We start from the raw sequence: 20,562 nt of genomic DNA on the forward strand, positions 1-20,562 counted from the left end.
TTCCAAATTAAAGGTACTTTCCTATAATGTCGGTGGGCTTAACTCACTATTAAAAGCAGAACATGCCATTTCAAGACCTGAAGAGGTTGCAAGGGGCAATCTCTGTGCAAGAAACACATCATCTTGTTGGTAGATGAATAAATGACTGATCAGAAATTCCCTATTCGAATACAGGCATAGAATATGAGGGAACATAGAGGAGGGGAAAATGATTACTTATAGGGGAGTACTAGACTTCCATATTATATGAGGCTGGCGGAGATTACTACCATCACTAAAGAGGGTAAAGATCTGATACAATGTAGCTCTTACCAGACTGGATTAGGAGCTGGATACCTGTGGAGCGAGGCAGCAGCCCTATGAAGGGGAAGGCAGCTAAGCAGGGTCGAGCCTGGCTAGGTCCTGGAAGGGTGACCCAGCTACACTGACCACAAGTTTACCTAGTTTGGTTCAGTTGGACCAATCTGGGTTTGTGAAAGGTGATAGGGCGGAAAGGGTAAAGACGGCCAATGGTCTTATCCTTCATGGACACAAAGAAAGCTTTTGATAAGGTCTCCTGGCCCTTTATGTTCAAGGTGCTTAAAGTAGGGCTGATTTCAGGGCTGGATATATTCAGTATACCATTCTGGACAAATTATAGCTGCAAGATGCAGTTGTCTGAAGCCAGTCAAAGTGGGCAGAATGATTTTTCTTAATAAAAACGGGAAGATGTAGGACTTCACTTTTCACATGATGTAACACTGCATGGCATTACACTAAAGTTTGCCTTTGTTCAATTGCTGCTGCCTTTTTTTTTTTTTTTTTTTTTACCCTGTGTGTTATAATATTAGCATGTGGGCCTCACTATTTCAATCAAGTTAAATTGAATTAACCAATTTTTTTAAAGAATCGAATCATGCAGAATCAAAACATTTTTGACTGAATTGGACAGCACTAGTAGATTGAGAGAAGAGTAAAACTCATGGCAGCTTAGATGGACTAATAGTCCTGAGCTGCCATTGCTGGTGCTGAAGCTTCCTCCTATGTCTAGGCTTTTTGTGTGCTGTTTTCTGTTTTGTGGATGGAGAGAGAAAGGCATACACTTGTTGGAGATTAGGTTTTGGAGTTTGTCATAGTAGTAGTTACATGAATCATATAATTTATTCCCGCTTTATATTCAGACAAATATTTTACTAGCACTTGTATTCATAAATAGGACCAAGAGTAATCAGCATCTTTGTGTTTCACAATTTCAGCTTCTGCTGCTTTTTGCATTCAAAAGAACACTAGAACTGAGATAACATCTCCCTTCCATTTCAGCTCTGCACAGTTTGATTTTGCAAGCACAGAGAAGTACCATACACCATTGTTACGTCTACTATCTTGGATCATTACATGCATGCTGTAGGCAGGGATGGGCAAGGCAAACATCTGCCCAGGATGTAAGACACTAAAACTAAAGGAGGGGATCAGGGGATGCCATGTTGCAGCAATAGCAGAAGTAAATTTTGCCACAATGCTTCTGTATAAATGCCTGGACCCTGCAACACAACGAAACCATAACCATACTGGAAATAACCCTTCTTCCTCTTCACGATCCCCTAATGTTTTTGTCACATGTGAACTTCACCCTACTACAACCTCACTCTGTATTTTGTTCATACCAGAATTGGCGATCGCCTAATGGTATTATGTAAGCCACATTGAGCCTGCAAAAAGGTGGGAAAATGTGGGATACAAATGTTAATCAATAACCAATCATATATAACTATCTCTACTATAACAACTATAGTGTGGTGTCCAATTTAGTTTATAGGAGGTTCATCTGTGGAGGTTTCTTAGGCGCTGCTGGGGCTAGGATCTCTTTTAGGTTTCTTCCTTGGCTGAATGCCATCCTTAAATTGGTACCTGCAAATTCTGGTAACGTTTGTATTATATGCCAGTTCTTTTTTAATATTCTTGAAAATCGCGGTGCCAAGTTTGTGTAGCGCAAAACACGTTAAATTTTTGTCTTCATCCCCCTTATTTCGTCTAGGTAACAAAAGGTAGCTACGATTATTGAATTTGGCCCGTCTGTATGCCATGTGTACTATATTCTTGGGGTAACCCCTGTCTATTAATCTTTTCCTTAATTCTCTTGATTTGTCTTTGAATTCATTTTCATCTGAGCAAATGCATCTACTACTACTACTACTACTACTTAACATTTCTAGAGCGCTACTAGGGTTACGCAGCGCTGTACAATTTAACAAAGAGAGACAGTCCCTGCTCAAAGAGCTTACAATCTAATAGACAAGTGAACAGTCGGTCCGATCGGGGCAGTCAAATTGGGGCAGTCTGGATTCACTGAACGGTAAGGGTTAGGTGCCGAACGCAGCATTGAAGAGGTGGGCTTTAAGCAAAGACTTGAAGATGGGCAGGGAGGGGGCTTGGCGTAAGGGTTCAGGAAGGTTGTTCCAAGCATAGGGTGAGGCGAGGCAGAATGAGCGGAGCCTGGAGTTGGCGGTGGTGGAGAAGGGTACTGAGAGGAGGGATTTATCCTGTGAACGGAGGTTACGGGCGGGAACGTAAGGGGAGATGAGGGTAGAGAGGTAGTGAGGGGCAGCAGACTGAGTGCATTTGTAGGTAAGAAGGAGAAGCTTGAATTGAATGCGGTATCTGATCGGAAGCCAGTGAAGTGACCTGAGGAGAGGGGTGATATGAGTATATCGGTTCTGGCGGAATATGAGACGTGCAGCAGAGTTCTGAACAGACTGAAGGGGGGATAGATGGCTAAGTGGGAGGCCGGTGAGGAGTAAGTTGCAGTAGTCCAGGCGAGAGGTAATGAGAGCGTGGACGAGAGTTCGGGTGGTGTGTTCAGAGAGGAAAGGGCGAATTTTGCTGATGTTAAAGAGGAAGAAGCGACAGGTCTTGGCTATCTGCTGGATATGCGCAGAGAAGAAAAGAGAGGAGTCAAAGATGACTCCGAGGTTGCGGGCAGATGAGACGGGGAGGATGAGGGTGTTATCAACTGAGATAGAAAGTGGAGGAAGAGGAGAAGTGGGTTTTGGTGGAAAGACGATAAGCTCGGTCTTGGACATCTGTAGCGGAGGAACTGAGAAAATAGTAAGCTGTCTTTAAGTCTCTGGGGATGACAACTACTATACTCCAAGAAGTTTTTTTCTATCTGTCTCTTTATGGAGTACCATGGTGTCCAACCTCGTCCCTCTTTTGTCAATTTGTACATCTAAAAATGATATCGTTGTCAAATCATATTGCATGGTGAAAAGTAATGTAGGGTGGCAACTGTTCAAGTGACTTAAGACATCTTATAACTCATCCTCTGAGCCTGTCCAGATGGAAAATATATCGTCAATGTATCTTATCCATGTTTTCATTTTTGTAAACCATGAGGAAACATACACATGAGATTCTTCAAATCTTGCCACAAATAGGTTCGCTACCGATGGAGCGATGGTGATTTCCATTGCCACCACTCCTGTCTTCTGTTTAAACAGTCGTCCTTCATATTGAAAAAAATTATTTTTTAGGGCTAACCCAGCTAATTCTATAATGAAACCAGATGGAACTCGCCGATCCTCTCGTAATTCCAAAATGTTCGTCAATATGTTTAGCGCCTCGTCCTGGGGAATAATGGTGTAGAGACTTAACTATATCCATAGTGACCAACCTCCAATGATCTTGTACTTCTTCAATCCTCTGTATACGGTTTAGGAAATCAGTCGTGTCCTTAATATACGATTTTGTTTCCTGGACAAAAGGACGCAGGAAAGTGTCCACATAAATAGAAATCGGTTCTAACATAGAGCCACGGCTAGAGACAATAGGCCTCCCTGGTGGGTCTTCCAGTCTCTTATGTATCTTAGGTAGAGTATGAAATATAGGGATACGTGGAGCTTTCTTATTCAGGAATGTGAACTCCTTTTGTGTTATGTAGCTTCATGCATAACCTTTTCCAGTTATTGAAAAAATTTCTTGCTGAAGTGTCTCTGTTGGATTAATGTTCAGTTCTTCATAATCCATTGGGTTGAGACGTTGTCTCCATATTTCCTTATAATCAATTCTATTTTAAAGGACTACCGATCCTCCCTTATCTGCTCTTCTAATCACAACTTCTGTGTTATTTCTAAGAGATTCAATGGCCAGTCTTTCTTCTTTTGTGCAATTTAAATGTCGATTTTGTATATTAGCTTCTAGCTTCTCTAATTCTTTAGTCACTAATTGTCTGAAAATAGTAATAGCCAGTTCTGGGGGGGGGGGGGGGGGGGGAGGGGGGGTTGGCGTCACCCAATTAGACTTCAACTTAACTCTGGATGTTTCTGTCCGTTCACCATTGTCAGAAAAGATTTGATGTGGACTGTTCTCAAGAATCTTTCTAAGTCTACACGGCTCTGGAAGGAGTCATGTATGACTGTAGGTACAAAAGTCAAACCTTTAGCGAGTACTTCATACTCTACTGTAGATAATGTATATTGAGACAAATTAATTACCACCGCTTCCTTTAATGTTGTGATCGTGTATGGAGCTGGTCTAAAGGCTCCTGTGGATAATTCCGATCCTGTCTGCTCCCGCGTCATCCCTGTCTTCAAAGTGCTGTTCAGCCAGGAACATTGCAGAGCTATAGGTTAAAAAAGATCACCATGCTAGCCTACCCAAAAGTGAAATTAATTAACAATAAACTAGAGTGCTTCTAGCTAGCTGTTTATCTTTTTGAAACAAGATACAAGTATATAGTATCTCATGCAGCATTTAAAGGTCCTTACACTTGAAGGCTTGCAACTGCTAGCATTTTTTTTTGTCCTCCTTAAGCTACAGATTTTCCATTTGCGCTTTATCACTATATCCATTCTATTTCTGCTTATAGAATTGTAGCATATGCTTTTAAATTGTTTTATGTTCTATTGCAGATTTTTACTTACTGCTTTCTACTACTGGTGATTTTTTGCACAACAGTGTCAACAAACTAGCAATAATGTCTTCTCTTCTGGTTGAAAACTTGTTGCTGTATTTAATCTGATGTAACCTTTTTCTTTTAGGCTTTTGAGCACTTGCAACAGCTGGAGCTAATAAAACCTATGGAGGGGGTATCTGTGCGCTCACAAAAAGAATACCAGCTAATGAAACTGCTCTTGGACAGTGGACAGATCATGGATGCTTTGCAGAAATACCCAAATTGTCCCACAGATGTTAGACAATGGGCAACATCTTCAATGAGTTAATCTTCAAAAAGCACTTTTGATTGTCATTTTGAACAAATACAAAGAGCTAAAACAACTTTTTCATGATTAACTTAGTTTACACCTGATTGTTTTTTTTTTTTTCTAATTAAAATTGACTTTTTTAAAAGCCATAGTCTCCACTGCATGTTTTGGATAAGTAAAACTTGGAAGGCTTATTAGACAAGTTCTTTATGTGATTACTGCACTAATGAAAGGACATCTATAACCAGGTACATGATACCATTAGCAGTGTATTCTATCAGCCTTAGATATAGAGCAGTACTTGTTAGTACACTTTGACAAGGGCATTTGCTCTGACCCAGTACAGCAGTATTTTTGTCTTATGTGCTTTAGTCCTTAGAGAGGGTGGTTTGTATTTGCAGCTAACTGCCTTTCAAGGGTCCATCAAGCCCAGTAACCAATATGGGTCACAAATACCTGGTAGGTTCCTAAAAAGTAAGTAAATCCTATGCTGCTTACCACCAGAGACAAGCAAACAAAAAAAAATATCCCTCCTTATGATCTATATTTGGTAGTTCACAAACTTGTCTATATAAGATCTACTGTCACACTCTAACAAAACAAATGTGTGACACTATAATTAAGGTGCAAATTTAAGTGTATAGATAGCATGAGTCACAACTTAACTACTTTAATGTTCTGTTTTTAATATTTTGCCTTTTTTCTTTAAGGGTGTGCCTACTTTTTAACTTTATTTTGGAATCTACCCATAGTTTAGAAATCAAATAACCCATATCTTTGCCTCTGTTTTTTCCATGGGTGTAATTTGGGGGAAGCCCTTAAAAAAACAGCTTGCCGCTGTGCTGCTCTATTTTCCTCTCTTTCTTCTTCTTCTTCCACCCTGTGACACCCGGTATTGATATCCACCACTCCTCCCCAGCCCTATATGCAATCCTCCAATCTTCTTGCTGCCAGTAGCTTCAGCAATAAAAACTCACTGCCTTCAGGCTGCCCAGGAAGTCCTTTTCAGTACAGTGATGTCTGTTGGTTTCTGCATAGGCAGGAAGCTGTACATAGAACAGCTTCCAGGGCAGGCTGAAGGCAGTGAGTTTTCATTGCTGAGATAGTGCCGGTGTGGCAGCTGAAAGATGAGAGGACTGCAGGCAGGGTGAGAGGTGTGGAGAGCCATACTGGACCTCATGGAGGTGGAAGAGAGAAAGATACCACACCTGCAGCTACAGTTAAAAAAAAAAAAAAAAAAAAAAATGGGGGGGGGGGGGGGGGGTGAACAGGGAAGAGAGAGAGATGCCAGACTTAGAGGCAGGGGGTGGTGGAGAGGGAAGCAAGAAAGTGAAGAGTGAGAGATTCTATGACAAGAGGACTGGGAAAGACACTGGATCCATGGAGGGACAGAGATAGTGTGTAAATAAATATATATGTATGCAAATGAATATGCTGATGTGCCTTGTGTGCTGCCCCCTCCAAAAAAAAAAAAATTTAAGCAGGCAGACCACCCATGGTTTTTCCAGTAAATCATGTATGTATCATGTATCTTTGCTCCTATTTTATATCATCTGTGTTTGGAAACGCCACTCTACTGTCTGGGTGTATGCCATAAGGAATGGATCTATTTTTTATGATCCTGCTGCATACTTACTGACCTAGCTTTGGCCATGGTTGGAAAAGGGATTCTCCATGGACAAATGAGTAGCATTTTGTGGTGGAATCTAGCTCAAGAAAAAAAAAAACTTCCAAAGCTTAGAACAATTTCTAGAAGCTAGGTGAGACTTCACTGTGCATGTATACAACTTCCTGCACTGTCAAGACCCAGAGTCTCCTTAGTCTTCATTTCTACATGAAATCAATAAAATGTCATAGAAGCATGATGGTAAATAAGAGCCAACTGGCCCATGCACTCCTCCCAGCCAAAGCAATCACTATCTTCTTTCTCTAAGAGACCCCAAGTGCCTGTCCATTGCTTTCTTAAATTCAAAGGCCTCTTCTCCACCGGGAGGAGGTTCCACGCATTCACCACCCTTTCTGTGAAAAATTATTTCCTTAGATTACTCCTGGGTCCATAATTCATATTATGCCCTCTCACCTTCATTGAAAGAGGCTCATCTCCTGTATATTAATGCCACAGAGGTATTTAAACTTTTACACTTTCAAACAATAACAAAACCAGGGGACACAAGATGAAGCTAGAATATGGTAGATTTAAAACAAATAGGAGAAAGTTTTTCTTTACTCAGCGTGTAGTTAGACTCTGGAACTCATTGCCGGAGAATGTAGTGACAGCAGCTGGCCTTTTAAAGGGGGTTTGGACAGCAAACATGGTGGCTTTCCCTCACCCTCAGGTGAGGTGCATGGTAAGGAGGTATGGACACAGCACATTGAAAGATGAGACATCACAGAGATTGTCAGAACTTCCTGCAACATTTCTTAGCAAACTACTGGAAGAACAGAATGCTAGGTATGTATAAAGATGTAATGTTAAGTTGTGCCTCATAGTTCTGCTTATTAGAACGTGGTGATAGGTATGATAAATCTCATATAAATGTGAGTAGATCCTAAAATTTGTGAATTAAGATCCTATTTTCTGTTTGTGCACCCTGACATAATAGCCCCGACAAAACAGCTTTGTAACAAAAGAACCCTTGCCAAATCCGCCCCCTATCAAAATAGCCCCTGTCGGAGAAAAAGAGGGGAGGTTATAACTCCACAAAGCCACACAATGCATGTGGTGTAGGTGCTAACTTGACAGCTCTTGAAAGTGGCTATGACTGAGGAGGTGTAGGAAAGTATGGGAAACCTGCAGCTGTGGGACCTTCATGTGTATTTTTATCCACACTTTGCCACCTTCATTTGATGTACCTCCAACCTAGGCAAGTGAGGATAAAGGGAAACAGGTAGTGTGACAGGCATAGCCAGAGCTCAACATTGAGGGGGGGGGGGGGGGTCCAGAGGCCAAAGTTTGAGAAGGGGACATTTTGGTCTCCGCCAAATTCCCTGCCTTGCTCTTCCCCTGTCATATGCATGCTCATTTTAATACAAGTATGCAACATGAAGGGAAGAGCAGGGCAGGCAATGGGACAGAGACCAACACTGGACAAACACTTTAGCTGCCAGGGGTTGGAGACCCCCACCAGCCAAACCAGTGGCCCTCAAGCCTATGTGAAACACATGGGACCTCACCCAGTCATACATGCAGGAGGTATGGAGCTGTCCATTTAGACTGAGAAACATGATAGAATATGCAAAGCTATGTGCCTTGCACAGTACCAACACACATGCAAGCTGTTCTGTCAGACGCACGACTGCATATTGACACTTTCATAGATGACCCTCACAATAGTGATATGGTGTGACAGTGACGCCAATGACAAAGACAGTTAAGGTCATAATATTGAGAATGTAAGAGAAACTCTAGCCCATATTACAATTCATTGCCATGATTTGAGACAATTTGTCCTTAATGGATGCACATACATACCTGGTGACCCTCCCTGACTGGTGACTGGTGACAGTCTGGGTTGGACAATAACAGTTGCAGATCTCACGGTGACCCATGATGAAAGGTAAATGTGGCCATTAGAGGCCACTAGAACCAGAATAGCATCCACATTAACCCACCCATATGATCAGCAGCATCACAGCACCAGAACAATTCAGTAACACAGAGCTAATTGAAATTAGATTTTAATCACCTCTTCTTATATTACAACCATATGATCACAAAACAGCACTCTGAACAGAATGGCACCTTAACCCTACACCAGCTCATAGTTGGCATTACGGTTATGCCTCTGTTCCCTTCCTCCCCAAGCACGTGTCCTGTGAGGCCTTTGGGACCTCCACACCCCCCCCCCCCCCTGCATAAAAGTGAGGCTCTGATGTCCTAGTGCCCCGGCCCAACCTTACCTCCAAACAGTGACACAGGGAGTTGTAGGTCCTGTGGAACTATAAACCCTTGTCCCCTCCCTCCACTGCAAGGGTGACAGGGGCTCAACTACACCACTAGGGTGGCTGGAGGGTAGAGATGGGAACCCTCTTGGCCCACCAGAGATTTTTTTTTTTTCAGAGGGAGGGGGGTAGGGGAGCTGGAGATCTAGTGGAACTCCAGCCCTTGTGGGGGGGGGGGGGGGTGTTTATAGTTCCACAGGACCTAAAGCTCACTGTATCACTATTTGGAGACAAGGTTGGGCCAGGACACTAGGATGCCAGGGCCTCACTTTTTCTACTCGGGGGGGGGGGGGGGGTGAGGTCCCAAAGGCCTCCAGGCCATTTGACAGGTCAGACGTTTGCCAGACCACACCTGTTACTAGTGCAGGGGACACTCGGGCACAATCTTCCCACATGACACCATGATCAGAGATAATAGTGTGTTTACATTTGCATGCTATTATCAAAGATCATAAGGGCGTTATAGCTCTGCTGTTCCAGCGCTATGTTTTGAACGCTGTATGGAACAGCACAGGGCTTCTGATCATCCACATGACAGTGCACATATGACTTCTTGGTCAAGGGAAACTACATTGCCCCTGGTACTACTACTACTACTTAACCTCAGAAAGGCAGTATATCAAGTCCCATTTCCTTTTCCCTTACATAGGCATTCACACACCCCACCCAATGTACTGCACTTCTACATCACAGGCACTGATGTGAGCTAACATACACATTGGCAGCTCCTTTCTGTTCACCTTCTCTTCTGTGACCCCCCTGTAGATGTGCATCTATGGTGGCCACTGCATATGACCTACTAATGGGATCCACTTAACAAAGGCTGAAGGAGCTAGGAAAGGGAGGGGGGAATGGACCACAAACAGTACAGTCTTGCCAGCCCAAAACAGGTACATTACAGTATGTGTGCTGTTTGCACATCAAACCTCTTAATACAATTCCCAACCCTCTCTCTGGTATTCAAGAATACCAGAACAGAATACAAACCAGAGTAATTACTTAAAGAGATCTATGAGAAGACTGACTTTGAAGAACCTAAGGCAAATGCCCTGGATACCTTATATGAATCTTTTATAAAAGCTGTTCCAAACTCTCTTCTATAGCTGGAGTCATCACGAGTTCGACACTGCAGTTTCGAAAAATCTTAATCGGGAACTCAGAATATAATTTTCTGAAATCAAAATACAAAGAAGCGCCACAATTCTGATAATGAATCGGCTTCCTAAAGCCAAAGGTTTTTATGCTCCTCCGACCGGAAATGAGGACATAACATACAGGCAGCATCTAAACGTCAAAGGGAAACTGGAAAAAAACAGTCACCACAATGCAAATCATCTATTGGAAACAGCCTATAATTGAACAGGACATATTGTGATATACAAATAATAATTTTATATTTTATATTATAGTTTTTATATTATTTGTATATTACAATATGCTTCCCTGCCTGAGTTTGGTGAGCACCAACACCGCACATTAACACACGTGCAGCCCTAATGCAAACCTATGGTGTGCATAAGGTAGCGACAACACGCCTTCTAGACACACTGGTTGCAGATGCACTTTCTACACCAGTGCGTGTCCAATCCCACGTTGTGTGCATCTGTGATAGATTTTATACCGCAGCTTAGTAAAAGGGGCCAAATATGATTATTGTAAAACTACACCAATATTACAAAAGCTAATTTAAAATGATTACAACAATTCAGAACACCTCAGTCCATATTATTTGTTGAGCCTCTAGATGTAAAAGGGTCACTCCCCTCAAACATCTTCACTGGATTCATATCGAATGCAGAATTAAATTAAAGATTTTAACCTTGACACATAAGGTCTTTCACACTGCAACTCCATCCCATCTTGCTGTCCTAACAATTCCTTACTCTTCACTCACTTACCAATAACACACTGGTCTTACCATCACATTCTAGAGTAAGATGGGAATCCACACACGATTCAGCTTTTTATTTTCTTGCACCAGTGCTAGGGAATTTGCTGCCTAAACGGATAAGGCTGGAAAGATCTTATCCTCTCTTCTGTGCTGCTTTAAAGACATTATTTTCAGGTAGCGCTTGGCCCCACCCATTGGTGTGCTGGAGCAGGTTCTCACAGGCTCTCGAGAGCCGTTTGTTAAGTTTTTAAGAATTTTGGGAGCCGGTTCTCCATGGCTACTTTAACAAATGGATCCCAAAATGTGGGTTTGGGCCCCTCCTGGATTCTCTTTTACTTTGCTGGCGAGAGAGAGCCCCCTGTTAATTTACCAGCACACCCCTGCCCCCACCGATGACTAAATCTTGGGGCCCTTCTATGGGTGGTGGTAAGGTCTCAGGCTGAAAATGGGCACGTGCTGGTTTTTAATTTGCAGGCCATCCATTTTCCAACCCCTTAAAAAAGGCCCTTTTTCTAGGATGCGGTAAAACCTGGCCCAGCACGCATCCAAAAGACACACTCGCACTGCTGCAGGCCACTTTTTGCTGCAGTTTAGTAAAAGGGCCCCTAAATGTCTCTGCACAGGAACCCTGTACCTGGAATGAAATTACTATTATAAGCATGTTGGATGTTTTAGTGTCTCTCTAGTATGAATGGTATGGCTGTCTTCTTTCCTATTTTAAATGGAGTTCTTTTAATTAGATCTTATCCAACTTATGCTGGTCTTACACTTAAGATAATGGTACTTTAGAACATATGTACTATACATGTCCTAAACGTTTACCTTTTTGGGACAAAATTTGGAATAGAATGCTGTTATAATGAATATATATTGTTTTCTCTATTTTATAAACATGTTATCCTAAGATCTACTTGTTTATCTAATTCAATTTCTGATCATTTAAAAGAGCTATTTAACATACTTATGGCAATTGTATTAACTAATATTATGCACAACTGGAAGAATAACAGTCATGTTTGTTTTCAATTTTGGTGGTCCTCAGTACTTAATATAGTGAAATATAAATGAATAATGGCAGAGTGCCAGGGTTTGTTAGAACATTTTAAAAGTTTGGGATCCATTATTGAAATTTTGTGAATCCTCTTGATAACCAGAATATGTTCAGCTCATTTTATTATATAAATTACCAATATTCCTTTATCTGTCTTTACATATGATAACAATAGTAATGTACATTACAATGTATGTCATTATTCAAAAGTCAATAAAAAGATTAAACTTTAAAAAAACAGGGTACCCTAATGAAGTTGGTCTTCAGACCCATCTCCAATAAGCATAGAAGGTATTTAAAGCAGTTTTGTGTGAAGCAAGTAAAGGGATCTATGGTATCACCCTCACACCAGGAAGCAAACCTCTTCCACTTAAACCCATATGCCTTCTTAGTGGAGTCCTTTCTGGCAGCCAGCAAGACTGGCTGAGACACAGTCAGGGCTAGGCTGGTGAAACCAACATCAAATCACTCAGTATCCAAGTTGAGAATTAGGGACTCGATGTTGGGATGTAACAGTGTGCCTTGTTCTTGTGTGAGCATATTGGACTTCTGATGGAAAAGTCCAGCAGAAGCAGGAACAATACTTGCCTCAGCCAATAAGGGTTATGAGAATCAAATATGAAGTAGGCTTGGTTTACTAGCATTTTTTTTTTAATCAGTGCAATAGAAGTGACTATATACTAGCCACATTCCTTTTTATTTCCTGATTAGCTTTGGTGCATTTATAGTATGTTACACATACATTTCCAATTATGTCGAAGATTTTGATGTAGTAGTTTTACTAAATAGGAAATTTATTTTATTCTAATTTTAATTTTTGCCTCACAGCTTTTTCAGTTGTAGCTCAAGGTGAGCTACATTCAGGTACTGTAGCTATTTCCCTGTCCCTAGAAGGCTCACAATCTAAGGGGCCCTTTTAATAAGTCGTGTTACATTGTAACATGTGCCAAATGCAGCTTAAAATGGAGTACTGCAGGACGCACTGAGGCATCCTTTGGTAACTGCAAAATCTGCGCATGCTATGCACTAAAATTTATTTTTTAAATGTTTTGAGGGGACATGTTTGGGGGTGGAGTGGGCATTCCTATGCTAATCAGTGCAGTTACATTACCACGTGCCCTAACTGGTTAGCGCAATAAGAACATGTCAGCCCTAATTGCCTACAAAGTGAGTGGCGGTAAGTGCACATACACTAAGGGCCTTGTTTACTAAGCTACGCTAGCATTTTTAGCGCATACCGCTAGACACACCCATAGGAATATATGGGCACCTCAGCGCACCTTAAAAATGTTAGTGCACCTTAGTAAACACGGCCCTAAATTTGTTTCTTAATGGCCACATGCCAATTAGCACATGAAAAGAAAATCAAAACAGGAAAAAGCAAACTATTAAATATAGCAAACAAAAACAAATCTGTTTGCTCAAGGGAGATTCCTTCTAGCGCACAACTCAAAAAAAGCAGATACTACCTTCAGCATAATAGAGAGCCTCAGTGCCCAAAGAAACTTGCTCTGCTTATGCAAATTCTATCACAGGTCACCAATCTTATTATTGGCTTCACTTTTTATCTTCTAAAACTGCTTTTTAAAATTTTTTTTGTAAAACACATCTCTGAATTAAATTTTTTATAAGTGGAGGAAAAAACCCTACAGCAATTAATTAAAAACAGGAGAAACCCCTAGTTAAAAAAACCCTCCAAGTGCCAAAAGTGAAAATCTCTCAAAAAAATATAAATAAAAATATTTATAGAATTTATATTAAATTATTATCAGTACACTTAGCTATAACTATGGAGCGACGGGGTTTTGTGCAGCTAGAGTCCCAACCATCAAATGCCATGGCTGCTATCCCTTCCTGATCATAATGCTGCTCACACTGCTTTGTGCACTCTTATTCCAGATTGAATTCCTTCAAAAAGGCGGTAAATAAATCCTAATAAATAAATTTAATATAACTAGAGTATTGCCATATTGCAATTTTGAGTTATGTGCTAGCAAGAATCTCCCTTGAGCAAACAGATATTTTTTGGTTTAAACATTAGCGCCTCCCTTGGTCGTCTCTCTCTTGCTTCTTCATTTTCTCCCTCTCTCTTTCCTATCAAACTTGTAGTTCCTTTCTATCTCTCTATATAAAACGTACCTCCAACGTTCTAATGAAGCCAGAAGGACGCCTGAAACCGGAAGATGTAGTTGTGTAGATCGTTTTCCCCATGTCTGCCCCGCCCTCGCGTCACAACGTGATGACGTCGAGGGCGGAGCACTGACACCGAAAGCTTCATTACAATGCTGGAGGTGCGAGGAGGAGTGGCAAAAGGGACAAGGCACAAGGGCAGAGGCGGAGCTACACAGAAAAACAGAGCATCACGACCAATACAACAACACGGTACGGGCACAGGGGCGGAGGTATACCTTCAAAGAAAAACAGAGCGTCGCGAACAATAGAACCCGGGTAACAGCGCACAGCGAACGGGAACGTTTCACTGAAACTGGGAGGAAGCAAGGGAGGAAAGCAGCCTGAACGTGGGAGGGAGTGAGCCAGCCTGAACGTGGGAGGGAGGGAGGGAGGGAGGCAGGCAGGCACGCAGACAGGCAGCCTGAACATGGGAGAGTGGGAGGGAGCCAGCCTGAACGTGGGAGGGAGGGACCCTTAACGGTGGCCACGATCCTGAAGGTGGGAGGGGAAGGAGGGCGGGAGACGGAGGGGGGGCCCTACGGCACACACTCATTCTTTCTCACACACACACTCTCACACAGTCTCACTTTATGTCACACACTCGCACATTCACTCTGTCTCTCTCACACAGTCACTCTCACACACACTCTCTCAAACACACACACTCCGAGGAAAAACTTGCTAGTGCCCGTTTCATTTGTCTCAGAAACGGGCCTTTTTTACTAGTATTTTTATATTTTATTATAATTAGTACATATTGTAAACCACCTAGATAGTACGTTCTTAGATGGTATATCATGAAATAAACTTGAAATGATTATTAATAAAAAAAAATAGAAAAAGGGCATTTTTACGGCTGCAAAAATGGTCTTAGTGCAAGGGGAAAACCTGCACAAGGGCACACTAAGGCCACTTTTATCGCAGCTTAGTAAAAGTTTCTACCTGAAGCAATGGAGGGTTAAGTGAAATTAAATTTAGTCACTGTTTCCTGATTCAGAAGAAAATTTTACATGCTCATCTTCCAATGCGGTATATATCATTCAGTGTAAAAAATGTAACGAAGGATGCTATATAAGATAGAAGAAAATGAGAATAGCTCTGAAATACATAAGACCACACCATTATTTTCATGTTTTTTATTTAACCTTTTTCTTTTTTTTGGCGGGAATAGCATACATTTTTATTTGTACAATATTTAACAATCACTTTTACCCAGGGCATTTTGTATATACTTGCAAAAAAACAGCAAGTAGAATCTGACAGTAGTATAACAACCTGTGTCCAAAACACCTGACAGAAATACAGAGAGTAAAGCTAAAATAATTGCTTACCAATATTTTTGAGAGGTAACAAATATTATATGGATTGAGACTGCATAAAAATGTACTGCTGGTTGAATATCTGAGGTAAATGATGTTCACTCAAGGATGCTACTTGCATCATTTTGCCCATAAATTGTAAATAACATTCTGCATATTTATACCAAAATTTGTTTTTAATATAATGCATAAAAAGTTTGAACAGAGAAACTGACAACACTGGTAGCTGGAAAAGTTATTTTGTTAGCAAATTGCAACTGGCAGTTTATCTTGTTAGGTCAAAAGTTTTCAATCTAGTCCTCAGGGCACACCTAGCCAGTCAGGGTGTTCAGGATATTCCCTCTGAGTTCAATGACTCTCTTACCCACGTGAGAAATTTCTTCAAGGAAAGCGCGGGGTCCAAATGTAACAAAAAAAAAAATAAAAAAATAGTTACAATGGGGATATTGTAAAAACCTTTTGACTAGCTGGGTGTGCCCACAGGACTGAGTTGAAAACCTCTATATTAGGCTGTTAGCAAAATGTCTGTCATGAAATATTTAGAACTATTCTTTTCATGGCTATATTCTTGGTTGGTTTGTTTTTTTTCAAACTTAAATGAAAGATTTTACAGTTTTAAATATTACAAGCAACTGAATTACAATCCTCATATTTAGTTTACATATATCACCATCAGCTTATTAAGTACTAATCCAATAACTAAAGGGCACAGTGTCTGTTCTGTAAAGATACCATCAATATTCAAAAGAGTCTTGCTGTACTACTCCCTAGATTATAATATGAACATACATTTGAGGGGCATGAGCATCAAGATAGCCAAAAATTGGCTAATCCATCTGCAATGTGGTAGTTTATAATATAGCAATCATTTAAGTAGACCTGAGTAAGCTTGAAAGTTTGAGGTCAGAGCCAAGCCAGAAGTACTCAACATCTCTAGGAGCTAAAACTCCTGCCATACAATTGAAGTGCATGATACATTTTTTTTTTAAATGAAACACACTGCCAAGAACAAATAGCAGACTTATGTTCACACTGGCTTGGCTTTTCCTTATGGGTGCAGAGCTGAGTCTGGATTCAACTTTCACTGGCTTTACCCACCTCTGTATTTACGCTTCACAACAATGTATCAGTAAAAATACACTGCAATAGAATGTATATACAGCAGAATAGATCACTGAATATTATTTACAGATGTATATTATATGAATATCATACATGGCATGCTGCCTTTTCAAAATGAGATCTCATTGGTAAAATCAGAAAATACAATCAGTACAATATTCAAAGTTGCAGGATATCTTAAAAAGCTGTTACAAATTGTATTTTGTTCATTTTAAAACAGTCATTTGGTGCCAGTTTAGAGCAGATTTAAAATTACTCTCCCGTTTGATATAACACTTAGCTTTTTCAACACAAACATGCCAATCAGCACAAAACTAAAAATGGTACAGTTGAACTCTGAATAATATTAATAGGACTACTGCAGTTTCAGTTTGGCACCCTGCTTCCAAATAACTGGGCTATTTTATGACTATTAACAGATTTCTAATTTTTCTGAAAATTTACAAATCCACTGCTGGGTCTACCAAGAATTGCAACCTTTAGACTACAAGGCCGTGATCAAACCACTGTAATCCAAGGCAACATTTAACAATTTAATTCCAGTTTGGATAGAAAAGTACATTTGACTGATTTGAAAATGGTGTCTGCTATCTTAGGGTCACTCCTTACACTAGAAAGAAGATACATACCTGTAGCAGGTATTCTCCGAGAACAGCAGGCTCAATATTCTTACTTGTGGGTCGTTGTCTGCGACGGCCTCAGGAGACTGGAAAAATCTTCAAAGCTTTGGAATCTTCCGGAACGTTCCGTCGCACGAGCCGATCACCGCGCATGCGCGGGCGGCTTTCCGCCTGCGACGCGAACGTGCAGCTCTCAGTTAAATAAAAAGCATAACAATATAAATAAATAACAGCTCCAACGGGGAGGAGGGAGGGTTGTAAGAATATTGAGCCTACTGTTCTCGGAGAATACCTTCTTTTTCTCCGAGAACAAGCAGGCTCTAATATTCTTACTTGTGGGGTATCCCTAGCCCCCAGGCTCACTCAAAACAACAAACATTGGTCAATTGGGCCTCGCAACGGCGAGGTCATAACTTAGATTGACCTGAAAAGAAACATTGCAAAGTGAGAGTGTAGCCTGGAACAAAACAGAAATGGGCCTAGGAGGGTGGAGTTGGATTCTAAACCCCAAACAGATTCTGCAGCACCGACTGCCCAAACCGACTGTCGCATCAGGTATCCTGCTAAAGGCAGTAGTGAGATGTGAATGTGTGGACTGATGACCACGTTGCAGCCTTGCAAATCTCTTCAATGGAGGCTGACTTCAAATAAGCCACTGACGCAGCCATGGCTCTAACATTGTGAGCCGTGACATGGCCCTCTAAAGTCAGCCCAACTTGGGCATAATTGAAGGAAATGCAATCTGCTATCCAATTGGAGATGGTGCGTTTTCCGATGGCAACTCCCATCCTGTTGGGATTAAAAGAAACAAACAGCTGGGCGGACTGTCTATAGGGCTTTGTCCGCTCCACTTAAAAGGCCAATGCTCTCTTACAGTCCAAGGTGTGCAACTTGTCCTCACCCGGGCAGGTATGTGGACGGGGGAAAAAATGTTGGCAAGATGGAACTCAGACACCACCTTCGGCAAGAACTTAGGGTGAGTACGGAGGACTACTCTGTTGCGATAAAATTTAATATAAGGTGCATGGACTACCAAGGCTTGGAGCTCACTGACTCTACGAGCTGAAGTAACAGCCACCAAGAAAATGACCTTCCAGGTCAAGTACTTCAGATGGCAGAAATTCAGTGGCTCAAAAGGAGCTTTCATCAGCTGGGTGAGAACGACGTTGAGATCCCATGACACTGGTGGAGGTTTGACAGGGGGCTTTGACAAAAGTAAACCTCTCATAAAGCGAACTACTAAAGGCTGCCCAGAGATTGGCTGACCTTCTACACATTGATGAGCACCGATTGCATTAAGGTGAACTCTTACTGAGTTGGTCTTGAGACCAGACTCTGACAAGTGTAGAAGGTATTCAAGCAGGGTCCGTGTAGGACAAGAAAAAGGATCTAGGGCCTTGCTGTCACACCAAACGGCAAACCTCCTCCATTTAAAATAACAACACTTTTTCATGGAATCTTTCCTGGAAGCCAGCAAGACTCGGGAGACACCATCTGAAAGACCCAAGGAGGCCACTTCTAAGTTCTCAACATCCAGGCCGTGAGAGCCAGAGACTGGAGATAGGGATGTAGAAGCGACCCCTCGCTCTGGGTGATGAGGGTCAGAAAACACGCCAATCTCCATGGTTCTTCGGAGGACAACTTCAGAAGAAGAGGGAATCATATCTGATGGGGCCAGAAAGGAGCAATCAGAATTATGGTTCCGCAGTCTTGCCTGACATTCAGCAGAGTTTTCCCTACTAGAGGTATGGGAGGATATGCATACAGAAGGCCTGTTCCCCAATGTAGGAGAAAAGCATCTGACACTAATCTGTCGTGGGCCTGGAGCCTGGAACAGAACTGAGGGACTTTGTGATTGGTCTGAGTGGCAAAAAGATCTACCGAGGGGGGTGCCCCACACTCAGAAGATCTTGCAGACAACGTCCATGTTTAGTGACCACTCGTGAGGTTGCATTATCCTGCTCAGTCTGTCGGCCAGACTGTTGTTTACACCTGCCAGATATGTGGCCTGGAGAAACGTGCCGTGGCTGTGAGCCCAAAGCCACATCCTGACGACTTCCTGACACAGAGGGCGAGATCCGGTGCCCCCCTGCTTGTTGGTGTAGTACATGGCAACCTGATTGTCTGTCTGAATTAAAATGACTTGATTGGACAGCCGATCTCTGAAAGCCTTGAGAGCGTTCCAGATCGCTCGTAATTCCAGGAAGTTGACCTGAAAATCCTTTTCCTGAAAAGACCAAACTCCCTGAGTGTGAAGCCCATCTACATGAGCTCTCCACCCCAGGAGGGATGCATCCGTAGTCAGCACTTTTTGTGGCTGAGGAATTTGGAATGGACGTCCCAAGGTCAGATTGGATCAAATGGTCCACCATTGAAGAGAACTGCAAAAGTTGGTGGAGAGATGTATGACATCCTCTAGATCCCCTGTGGCCTGGCACCACTGGGAAGTAGGGTCCATTGAGCTGATCTCATATGTAGGCGTGCCATGGGAGTCACATGAACTGTGGAGGCCATGTGCCCTAAAAGTCTCAACATCTGCCGAGCTGTGATCTGTTGAGACGCCTGAGCTAAGGACACTAGGGCCAGAAGATTGTCTGCCCTAGTCTAGGGGAGATAGGCTCGGGACGTCCGTGTATCCAACAGAGCTCCGATGAACTCCAATTTCTGCACTGGAACAAGATGGGGCTTGGGATAATTTATTACATACCCCAGTAGCTCCAGCAGTCGAATAGTCATCCGCATGGACCGTAGAGCCCCTGCTTCTGTAGCGTTCTTCACCAGCCAATCATCAAGATAAGGGAACACATGCACTCCCAGTCTGCGTAGCGATACTGCGATAACTGCCAAGCACTTTGTGAAGACCCTGGGCGCAGATGCTAGGCCAAAGGGCAGTACACAGTACTGAAAGTGCTGAGTTCCCAGCCAAAATCGAAGATACTTCCTGTGAGCACCGAGATGTGAGTATAGGCATCCTTTAAATCCAGGGAGCATAGCCAACCATTTTCCTGAATCATGGGAAGAAGGGTGCCCAGGGAAACCATCCTGAACTTTTCTCAGACGAGGAATTTGTTCAAGGCCCTCAGGTCTAGGATGGGATGCATCCCCCGTTTTCTTTTGCACAAGGAAGTACCTGGAATAGAATCCCAGCCCTTCTTCCCCTGGTGGAACGGGTTCGACCGCATTGGCCTTTAGAAGGGCGGAGAGTTCCTCTACAAGTACCTGCTTGTGCTGGGAGCTGAAGGATTGAGCTCCAGGTGGGCAATTT

At 42.2% G+C, this 20,562-nt stretch overlaps 1 protein-coding gene across 7 annotated transcripts in view; it reads left to right on the top strand.

Moving 5' to 3' along the window:
- ORC4 (origin recognition complex subunit 4) overlaps positions 1-5,346 on the top strand; it is a 119,203-nt gene extending 113,857 nt beyond the window's left edge. For all 7 annotated transcript variants that reach the window (XM_030209061.1, XM_030209063.1, XM_030209058.1 and 4 more), the window contains one exon: positions 5,016-5,346. In XM_030209061.1, the coding sequence (XP_030064921.1) occupies positions 5,016-5,198 (183 nt within the window). In that variant the 3' untranslated portion in view covers positions 5,199-5,346. The remainder of the gene's footprint in view (positions 1-5,015) is intronic.
- The last annotated feature ends 15,216 nt before the right edge of the window (positions 5,347-20,562 follow it).

The sequence above is a fragment of the Microcaecilia unicolor genome, chromosome 7, assembly GCF_901765095.1.
Source record: "Microcaecilia unicolor chromosome 7, aMicUni1.1, whole genome shotgun sequence".
NCBI classification, from domain to species: Eukaryota; Metazoa; Chordata; class Amphibia; order Gymnophiona; family Siphonopidae; genus Microcaecilia; species Microcaecilia unicolor.